General features: G+C 35.5%; 2 protein-coding genes across 3 annotated transcripts in view; one reads left to right on the top strand and one right to left on the bottom strand.

The window, feature by feature from the left end:
- brd4 (bromodomain containing 4) overlaps nucleotides 1–7,935 on the bottom strand; it is a 34,900-nt gene extending 26,965 nt beyond the window's left edge. For both annotated transcript variants that reach the window (XM_038287964.1, XM_038287963.1), the window contains exon 1: nucleotides 7,853–7,935. The gene's annotated coding sequence lies outside the window, so the exon portion shown is untranslated. The remainder of the gene's footprint in view (nucleotides 1–7,852) is intronic.
- Nucleotides 7,936–8,805: 870 nt separating this feature from the next.
- Nucleotides 8,806–10,338, top strand: LOC119785345 (protein PET100 homolog, mitochondrial). The gene is made up of 4 exons (XM_038287957.1): nucleotides 8,806–8,970; nucleotides 9,099–9,185; nucleotides 9,323–9,355; nucleotides 9,715–10,338. The coding sequence occupies exons 1-4, from the start codon at nucleotides 8,944–8,946 to the stop codon at nucleotides 9,793–9,795; spliced, it is 228 nt and encodes a 75-aa protein (XP_038143885.1). The 5' UTR covers nucleotides 8,806–8,943; the 3' UTR covers nucleotides 9,796–10,338.
- Nucleotides 10,339–11,020: the final 682 nt, after the last annotated feature.

Consider the following 11,020-nt stretch of genomic DNA (forward strand, 5'->3'; position numbering starts at 1 on the left):
TTACGAAACTTTTTTTGGAACGTCATTGAACTGCGCTGACGACCTGGTGAGTAGCATATTTAAAAAAAAGAACGTTTAAGGTTGTTTTAAGGACATTATCGGACATGCTCTATGCTAGCCATTCTAAAGCAGCCAGGGGGTGATTCTAAATGAGCCAAAAAGCAGAGACAGGAGCAATTGTCAAACTTTTGGTGTCGATCATTCGATTTCATCCTGGACACTACAGAAAATGGGCTTAAAGTGTAAAAAACCGAACTTCTCCTTTAAATGCAAACACAAAAATCAGTTTGTAGTGATCAAACGACAAGCTTTAGCAAAAACCGATACTTGAATACTCCCACATTGTAGAACTAAATTCTGCGAGCAAAGTGGACTCTGTGCGCACTGTATGCTGAGGTTTTTGCCTCAATAATTGATAATACCAATTTCCAACTGTACTTGTGACATATATCATCTACATTTCCCACACTTTCTCTAAATAGGACGAAAAAGAGTAATGGATGGTAGCAAGTTTGATGAGCTAGAAGAGTGTCCATCATCCATTCTTCTCCACAAGGCACCCAAAGCACATTTGTCAGTGATGCAGACAGTGGCTATAATGCTGTGTCCTCCTGTCTGTCTGCTCAGAGCATCCAGGTGCATCAACTCGGTAAACATATAAAAAAGTACAATGCAAAGACTTCTTACCATCTAGTAGTTTATGGTTTAACACAGCAGTCCAATATTTGTGTGGGAATCAGTGTTGCAAGTGACAAAATATAAAAGGATCAAATAAATAACAGTAGCTGTTGCTCTTTGTTAAGGACACTATGCCTAGAAATATAGTGAGCTGAGAGGGTGTCATCATTCTGATAAACAAAATGGACAGGAAATGCCACATCCCATCATGTAATAGGCTTGTCCCGATCCGATCCACGTATCGGATCGGACGCCGATATTGGCAAAAAAAATGCGTATCGGCAAAGCATGTAAAATGCCGATCCAGACTGCTGATCCAGTTTTTAAAAAAAAATCCGGTATTTTCCAGTTTCGCCGATTGAAACGATCCATTCCACTATTTTGCGCCAGTGTTTCCCTGTTTTGCATTTTTATTAAAACTTACAGTAATACTTGCACCTTTAACTGTTTACGGTTTTACTGTTCACTGTGCAATTTCACATTGCTATTCATAATTTTGTCCAGTTTGTGTTTATCTCTTAATAAACAGGTAAGTTTGTTGTTACCAAGCATTGTGTTTTATTCAATCTCACCTAATTTAGCTGGCTAGATGTTATCAAGAGTACTAAAACCCTTTTCAACATGAGTCTTACAACTAAGGCTAAATACTTTAACTTAAACTTAAATACATGCTCGGATAGGCTGGTATTGGCCAGTATCGGTATCGGATCGGAAGTCCAAAAACAATATCGGTATCGGATCGGAAGTGCAAAAACCTGGATCGGGACATCTCTATCATGTAATAACTTATCCCTAGTCATCGTTCCACATATGAACAAAACATGGCTTATGATGATGATTTGTAAATTTATTTAGCAGAGAGACATCAATACTGCATTTTTTGAAGAAGTATCACAATGGCCCAGTAAAAAATGCACTACAATCCCCATCAGAGAATCCACAAGAGTAAAAGTCAAAAGTAAGTAAAGAAAAACTTCAATAAAATAAAATATAAAATAACTTCAAAATATATAACCTTTTTACCCCAGATGCCATTAAGCCTCTGAACTAAGAACCTGTGTGTTGCAGCGGCACACTGCGTTGCTTTTTCTTTACTGTCAAGTGTGCACAACACTGATACTATTTCAACTTGTCGCTAGATGGTGAAAATGTTAGCAAAAATTCTGGAATGTTCACCAAAAAAAAAAGGTAGAAGCCCTTTTCACAAACACCTCAAGCCCTACTTTTACTTTCCAAAAGTAGGATTAGGTAAACCTGGCAAGACTTTTACCTGAGTAGGATCAACTTATATACTAATTATTGAGCGTTGTGGCTAGAGTGTTTAATGTACAATGAAAAAAATAAGTCTGGTTAATGAGACAGCCACATGATTTCAGTTCAAAACACTCTGGGACACATTGGATGTTTATTATCTTCTACCAGTACCAGACATTGGATGTGCTGAAAGAAACTACAAAGACCATATCACAGAGGAGCAGTTAGAGATCGGACCAGATGAAGTTGGTGTAGCTACCTTTAATCCAAAATAATATAAGCAAGTAAGGCTAATCTTACATGTCACAGATTGGTCTACAGCAGATATTTACCACATAATTCATGTGCTCTATATTTAGTCTGCTTTAATTCCAGGCCAAACATTCTGTAAATCGACATTGCCAGTACAGGGTTCCTACAGCATAAGGCAAGTTAAATTCAAGACTTTTTAATGCCACTTGAAATAAAAATTTAACACCAAATTCACAAGAAAAACCTGCTTGCGACAACTTAACCCAAAGGTTTAATATAACATAAACCACTGCACTAATGTTTCAAATTTTGAAAAGCTTCCCATACAGGAAGAAAGCTAAAAACACACAAATGACATATATATTTTAACAATTATTTAACTGAATTCACAAACTTTGTTTTAGCAGGGAACAAAACAAATCAGTTTTAAAGCCACAACATAACCAGTTCTAAGTCTTTTTTGCAGCTATTTTTCTTTGTATCGTTTTCTTGTTTGAGTTGGTGATAAGTGGAGGCGTTGCAGAGACAAGGGTGGAACAAAACCGAGAAATACCGGCTGTTTCTCGGTAACTCCATTTTGATGCTTTGTGTTTCGCGCTTCGCTTGTGACTCCACTGTCTTAATTCCCACTGTTCCGAGCTTGAATCGCTTCTTACACAAAATACACTGTGCCTCATGTATGTTCCCTGGTACTGGTTTTAGCCATGTAGAAAACGCTTGGCTAGCTGGCCAATTTTGGTTACATTTACACTTGCTCATATTTTCCAGACAAAAAGTAAATGGCGCATCTCCCAAATGTCACGGCCGCAACAATGCTTTTATTGGTTCTGCTATCGGGACGGAACCAATCATGGCGAGCAATTTTTTTTTTTTAAATAAAAAAAAAGGTCAACTTTAATTTTTTATTTAGATTACAAAAATAAATCATAATAAAAAATAATCCTATTTATGATGTCTTAAAAATTAAGACCTACGAAAGACTGATTTAAGACATTTTAATACCAATTAAGGCCTTAGTTTTATTTTGAAGAATTCAATGCCTTTTAAGACTTTTTAGGACCCGCGGGAAGCCTGCAGTAACATTTATGAAAGCTCTGAACTGAACAAAAACAAAACAAAAACACGAAACCTTGATTGGTTATCTATGGACGTAATATGACTGAAGGGTTACGTAAAAGGGGCTTCTTCCTAAACTTTATTAAAATGACCCAATACAGACTTTTGAAAAAAGGATGAAAAAAAATCCATCTAAAATGCTGACTTAAGCATAAACAAAGGTTTATCCAAAATAAAGTGTTTTAGGATCTGGAGACACCTTTTTGTATTTTCAGAGCTAGTTACGAGGTGTTTTGCCAATTAAATATATTTATTTGGCCAACTTGCCCAGCTCTAAAAGAACACTGTTGTCTCCCAGTCAAGGAAATTATTTCAAAGTTTAAAGCAAAACCTGTGACAAAGAAGATAAACAAGGACCCAGGCTCACTTTCCCTAGCAAACCAGAGCAAAATGTGAAAGGAAGTAAAAAAATATTCAAAGCCTGGGGGTTGAACAAAAGAGAATGCTTATAAGAGGAAACAGGAATCTTAAACAGAATAGAAAAATAGTCCCTATTATGAGTCTTGCAAAATGTATTTTGGTTATCCTAGTTGTGTTCCATTAGCTAAAAGGGTTCAAACAAAGTATTAATAAAAAATGTCACATTAACTGTAGAAGTGTATCCAAAACAAATTAGTTTTCAGTTCAGAAAATGTTGAACCTGTGGGGTAGGCTTTTTTTTTTAAGATTTATCATGTGTGATGGTAGATTATCCTTTCTTTTCTCTATGTGGCTGGTCTAAATTGCGCTATAAATGCTCCAAGTAATAAAAATCAAGAGAATTTTAAAGTATGCAGGGTGCCTCTAGCGATCCCCAGCTGTGACGTCATTGTAGTCATACGTCCTATCACAGCATCAGTTGGATTCAATATACCAAAGTTGCAATGGCTTGTTTTCTCTCTGTTGTATAGCTTTAATAAAGTGCCTGATGGCAATAAAGCTGATTCAAAGCTTTGTTTACTTTTTTATGAAATATTTTATCTCATAAAACAGCCAACCCTAGCTAGCTGCACAATTTAGTATGGCCGCAGCTCCAGACGGATTTCCATATCATTATGGTCCGGGCTCCAGAACAAGAACCGCGATTGATAACAGTCAGTTACCGCAAGCGGAGACCCACAGCTCGATCCCCACTGGCCTGGAGCAATGACCCGAACCGGGTAAAAATCAAATCCAAAGGGCAATGTTTCCAACTCGGACAGGAGAAAGGATTAGGTTCTAGGACCGCTCGCTGTGATCGGTAACCCAATCGCATCGAGCGGTCCAAGAACCTGATCCTTGGACCGCCTTCCCGGGCCAGGCACAGCAGCGCTGCACAGCCTGCTATGCAGAACTGCAAACACCGCACACAGGGCTCCAACACTGACCGCCAGCCTTCACACCCCGCTGCAGCAGCACGCTGCCAACCAAACCGAGCCACTACGGAACCAATCCAAATCCCTTGATCCCCTCTTCAACCACCAAACTCTGCTTTATATTTATCCTCGTTAAAGGATAAAAAGTCCATCACAAAGGTGAATAAATATTGACTTGCTATGTAAAATGACTACTTCCTGAATAAACTGACGTCATGGCATTACTCAGTAGGCCACGTAACGAATAAGGAATATTGGGTTGTCTGCTATCTTAGTAAATGATTTTATTCTATAAACAACAAAATGCTGGACATTTTCTCACTTGTGATGCATTTAATTTTGTACATACTATCAAATTAGAAACTATGAGCTGCTGATTTGCCACAACTGATTTAAATGTTTTACATTCTTACCCAGCAATGACTCCGTAATCAAGATGCATTTGAAATGCCCGTCAGCCACATGAGCATGTCAGCAACCCAGAAATAAGTAATCAAACCCTTCCTCTAAAAATGGCTGGAAATGTTTGATGTTAAAATAAATTGAACATGATTAAAAGAGATTTTTTTCCTCCATTTTACTGTACAGTATATCAGATTTATATCTATTAATTTGGCAATAACAAGGTCAAAAGCCATGCAAGACAGACACGGATTTTGAACATTTGGAGTAGTATACAGTCTGAGGAGAGATATATCTTTATTGTACCTTATCACTTTTAATGGGCTTTAGCATCTCAGCCGCAAAAAAATTACGTCAAGTGTTGGCATTAAAGGAATAGTACACCCAAAACATGATTAGCCTTCATTTTCTACTCACCCCCATGCTGAACAAAACTCTGGAGTACTTTTTTGATATCTCAAATGCATCTGGAGATCTGGGAGGCTTCTTGCTGTCTGCTGACATTCAAATAATGGAGGTCTATGGTGACCGAGACAGAAAGGTCCATAAAAGTCCACAAAAACGTGTCAATGTTCCTCCATACTGCTCGTCCAATGTAATCCAAGTGTCCTGAGTGGGTAGCATCCAGAATTTACTCGAAACGAAGTCATTTAGAACGTTTTAGAGCCTAAACAGTAGTGTATAGGATTTCCTAATAGCGCCCCCATGCGCGCTCACGATTCTACGGAAGCCGGCAGACCAAACCGGAAGAAAATGCGCATTCAGCGTCTGCTCTGCCGATAATGCAAGCGTAGAAGAAGAAATGTGCTGTTTACCTGTGCAAAGAAAGAAACAACGAAAGAAAAATGTCTGAGGACTTCAGTGTTGAGGAAGAGCATGAGTTCTTTGCCGAGCTGAATGCGCTGGTTTTACCAAAAAACAAACTCGTAATTTCATTTAAATGTCTAAAATAAATGGTTAATGCTCCAACTGAATCCTTTTACAAAATAAAAGGCTATTCCACAGCTTAATCAAAGGGGATACAATTAACATCTTAAAATGTTTTGACAGCGAACTCAGCCAACCCTTTGGAAAATGAAGCCTAAACTCAAACATTGGGAAGAATGAGTGAACATAAAGGAAAAAACTAGATCACACTAGTAGTGAACCTACAGCTGTCTCCAAAACTGTTTTTATATTATTTTTCTTATTTCATTCACATGAGAAAAGAACCGACCTCTGGAGAGGCATAAACACTAACAAATTCCTTTTTTCCCGATTAGATAAACCAATTTATTCCATTGACAATAAAGGTCAGCATTAGCCTTGAACATGCTATCATCAGGAGCAGAATATGTGGGATTCTAAAAATGATAAACGTGCTCGAGTAGTATTTGTGAGAGAAAAAATAAATCCAACTAACATAAAGTTCAATAGAGAAACCAAATAACATGGCATGTAAATAACAATATTCAGCAAGTTGTGATAGATAAAAGAACAGAAATGTAAAAATTGCTGCTTTATATAAAAGAAAAAACTAATGCTTACATAACAAGAACGCAAGCAGAAAGCAATTAAGTAATATACTCAGTTTGTGTATACAGTTGTTAAATGTATTTCTCCCAGGACATAAAGTTAAGAGATGTCTTGAATGCATAGAACTAAGCAAAAAACATGGTGCTATTTGTTGACGCAAATGATAACTTTTTTATACATTAAACATATGTAGACATATTAATACAATTTATACCCATGTAATAACGTTGTAGCATATAACTTAACATTCAAAGGGCCATGCAAGTATGAGTAACATACAAGAGAGTTAAAGTGTACACTTAATTTTAATCTTCAGACATATTAGTCGCTTGTACCTACGGACAAAGAAGAGGATTGCAGACATGTGATTGTAGGTGAGCTACTGGCTACACTAAAATCCTATGCTTACATATTTTGGCATCTCTACAACTGTACCATTTACATAGGCTTTGCAAAATCAGATACACATTTTAGTCATTCATGAAGAGGAGGAGAAAGGTTGCTTCAACTGGCCACAACAAGACTAGATGATTGGAAATGATGAAAAAAACATATTCCATTGTGTTTGTTCCAGTCGTTTTTACGGTATGACCAAAACCCAGTCCCGGTGGATACGGCGAATCATTAAAATGAGTCGACGCGATAAATTACCAGATAATAACAGCTACAGTACCAAGCGACCACCGTCAAGAAGCCCAGTCCCAAATGTTAGGCCATAGGGCATTGGCCACAGCTCAGGTTTCGTAATAGAAAACAATGTTATCTATGGCAGAACAGAAAGCAACAGTAGCATCCGTGTTCAATCGCCTGACGTTAAACAATTAAGAAAAATAGATATAGCCCCTTAGCTAACTGAACAATTGGCCGTATCCTTAGCCAACGGGCTCGTCTGAGTGTGCGCCATCATCACCGTGACGGCGTCACCGTCTCCCATAACACAAGACAGTCGATGAGCAAACAAACGTTAGGTTGCTCTAAGATGTACGCACACGGTCATTCGCTAGACAAATTGAAGGGTAGTTGTCACAATCAGTGGTTGAAACAGGCAATGGTTGTCAGGTAGACTCGCGTTTTAGGTGCGGTTATTGTGTCTTTTGACAGACAACTGCAAACTAGCTTAAGCTAGCAAGCTAGCTACTCACAACAGGCCGCTATGCAAGAGAGCGATATCTGTGGGCGCCGGGCATCTTTATTACCGCAGAGGCATTGACATCACGATTACTGCGTCTCTTGTCTATTAGTTTCTCGTTATTCTGGAGTGTCATGGCTGTCAAAACAGTGTTGGAAACAACGGCATTTACCTGTGTTTCTCAGGTTGCCAGGGCGCGCGGGATCTTTCTCTCCGAGGATCCTGAACACCTCTCGATATTGATGACGTAACGCGTAAATCCTTACTCGAGGACGTAAAGAACGTGCCACAAACTGGAAATAAAAAGCTTTCATTTCCTTCATAGAATTGAACTGGCTCATTGCTTCCTCTGGGAATATAAACGCTGCTAAAACTGTAAATATATAAAACAAATTAGGATCTTTTTTTGTTGGATTTCTTGACACCGTGTATATATATATATATATATATATATATATATATATATATATATATATATATATATATATATATATATATATATATATATGTATATATGTATGTATGTATATATGTATGTATGTATATATATATATGTATGTATATATATATGTATGTATATATATGTATGTATATATATATGTATGTATATATATGTATGTATATATATATGTATATATATATATATATATGTATTTATATGTATGTATATATATATATATATGTATATATATGTATGTATATATATATATGTATATATGTATATATGTATATATATATATATATATATATATATATATATATATATATATATATATATATATATATGTATATGTATGTATGTTCTGGTACGATATGTGTCCAGACAAAAATCTTCGTTTGCTCAGATCCGACTACCCAAAATAAAGATGTTTGTTTTTAGGTTTATGTGTTTTCTGAAGTAAAAGAATCCCCCCCCCCCAAAAAAAAAAAAAAAAAAAAAAAAAAAAAAAAAAAAAAAAAAACAGAGCAAAATGGAATTTTTTTGTCATTTTGGTAATTCTTTTTAAAATTCAGTAATTTACCTATACAAAAGATGGCAGTAATAAAGATATATAATAAAGCTAGGTAAATGGAATTGTCCACTAATACATCGTGAACCCGCCGGGCCGTTTGGTGGCGGTAATACAGCAGAAAACGGATGTCACTTAAATTTACAGAAAGAAGAAGAAGAATCTGGAGCTTTTACCCGGAAAATAGTCTGAAGGTCTTCTGTAATGTTTTTGGGTAACTCTTAAAGGCTGTGGATAAGAATTTGACGTGGAAATGGGTGTTAAAATAGAGATATTCCGAGTAAGCAAATAAAGAATATTTTAATGTTTTTCTTAATTGATATTCAATATTGTTAGATGGTGTTTATTCGTGTCTTAGTTACAATATCCACTTTGTGTAACTTTTCATTACGTTGAACCCCTTTGCAGATGATGCTCTATTTGTCTTTTCCCGTGACCATGTTTTGGATCTCAAACCAGGCAGAGTACTTCGAGGAGTATATCGTAAAGAGAAAGGTAAGCCATTTTCCGTGTGTTGTTTTTAGTTCATATACCATTCTGTCTGAAACCGCATTTGACCCTGTCCAATCATGCTGTATTTCTAAGATTAAAAATATATATATTCATATATTTTGGTCTTTTATAATTTCCAGAGGGAAATCTTCCCGCCTGATGAAGAGTCACAGGTGAGTGAAATGCGTAGATCATGTTTGAAAAGCCATCACTTCATAAAGTTAATAAAAATACAACCATTTCTTGTCAGTTTTTTGTTTTAATGGTAAAAAATTGTAGTTTAAGACTCGATTTTACCAAAAAAATGCACCGATTAGTTTTTACATAAGACAATGTTTAATATCAGAAGTAAATATTTTTAATGAGGTAATTCAAATACCTCTCTTAAAGGCACAACATTTGTATTTATTTTTTTAAATCTTTTGATCATCTTTGTTTCCCCAAGATTATAAGGAGCTTATTTGCATTTTGTCTCAATTCACTACTGAATACCACAATAATTGAATGCGTTTTGTTTTTCTTTTGTTTTCAGAGGAAGGAGTTGGAAGACTTTAAAGAGAGGATGCGTGTTCGAAAGGAGCAACAGTTATTAAAAAAAATGAATGAAAATTGAAGATTTTGTGTTTTGGGAAAATGTATGTTATTATAATGGGGGCAGATGGATCACTACAGTTCAGAACCAGACCACAGTGCAACCGAAAGATTGGCAAGGCTAACATGATTGAATGCATACTTGACAATTTTTGAGGATTAATCTTACCCATAATGCCAGATGTTCTTAAATTTATTAATGACATACTTTTTTATAAAATATTTCTTATATGTTTGAATTGTTTTCCCTTGTAATATCTGTATTACTTTAGGGTTTATTTTCTGTGACTGCAGTTTATTTTGTAAAGTGTAATGCTGTTAAAATATAAAAACTGGGAAATAGAAAGAAATAGAAAAAATGTGCTTTATTTATTTTTCTGAATTGTATACTGACCCACAAGAGCAGTTAATTGGCAGAATTTTTGGCATGGTATTAACTTTAAAAGATTAATTTATTTGAAGTGATATAGTTCTGTTAGGTTTGTCACAAGAAGTATTAAGACTGATTTCTTTGAACTTGCAATTCACCAACAAAATTCCATAAAAAACTTGTGTAATTCATTCATATTTTATTGCATTTGCTTCAGTGTGTGCAGTTGGAAAGATTATTGGTTCCATTATGGATGGGCTTAATGCAATTTGTTTAAAGCTTGAAGGATTTTTCTAGAAATACAATTCAAAGGTATATTATAGGTTTGGTAAAAAAAACATTGGAACTTTGGGGATTATAAATATATAAATTAAAACAGGTTTAAATTAACATATTCCATACACTGAGGGAGAAATTAGTTTATTTCATTGATTAAAACTGCAATTTAAAGTAGTCTTGGGAGTGAGAAATTCTACCTATTATCAAAATGATTGAAGCTGAGTAAGTTTTTAAAAAAAAATCAGTTTTCTTACGATCAGGAAAACTACTTGTAATAGTTGTATACGTTACAACTAAAGTCTTCTTCCAGTAACATTTATACTTGATTGATGTGCTGTATATTGGCTGCTTATTATTTTTCTTATGAGGTGCTTTAAAGTTTTTCTATTGTCAGAAATAAGATTACATCATGCACCAACTTACAGTAACCCATTGATCAGTATAAATAAAATAGAGAGAATTGTGATTCCTTGTAAAAACCACCTAATATTTTGGATGTTCCTCTACAGCTATGAAGAGCTGAGATTATTTGATGATGAATAGCTGTTGACAAGTGTTTCCTGAAGCTCAGTAGATGGCTGCCTTTGACATATTTTGG

This window comes from Cyprinodon tularosa, unplaced genomic scaffold (assembly GCF_016077235.1).
Source record: "Cyprinodon tularosa strain WSP-4 unplaced genomic scaffold, ASM1607723v1 ctg246, whole genome shotgun sequence".
NCBI classification, from domain to species: Eukaryota; Metazoa; Chordata; class Actinopteri; order Cyprinodontiformes; family Cyprinodontidae; genus Cyprinodon; species Cyprinodon tularosa.

Excerpts from the sequence above, each read along its gene's own strand:
- LOC119785345 (XM_038287957.1), top strand. The coding sequence starts at position 8,944 with ATGGGTGTTAAAATAGAGATATTCCGA. Across the intron at positions 8,971-9,098 it reads TTAAAATAGAGATATTCCGA|ATGATGCTCTATTTGTCTTT; the intron begins GTAAGCAAATAA and ends ACCCCTTTGCAG. Across the intron at positions 9,356-9,714 it reads CGCCTGATGAAGAGTCACAG|AGGAAGGAGTTGGAAGACTT; the intron begins GTGAGTGAAATG and ends TTTTGTTTTCAG.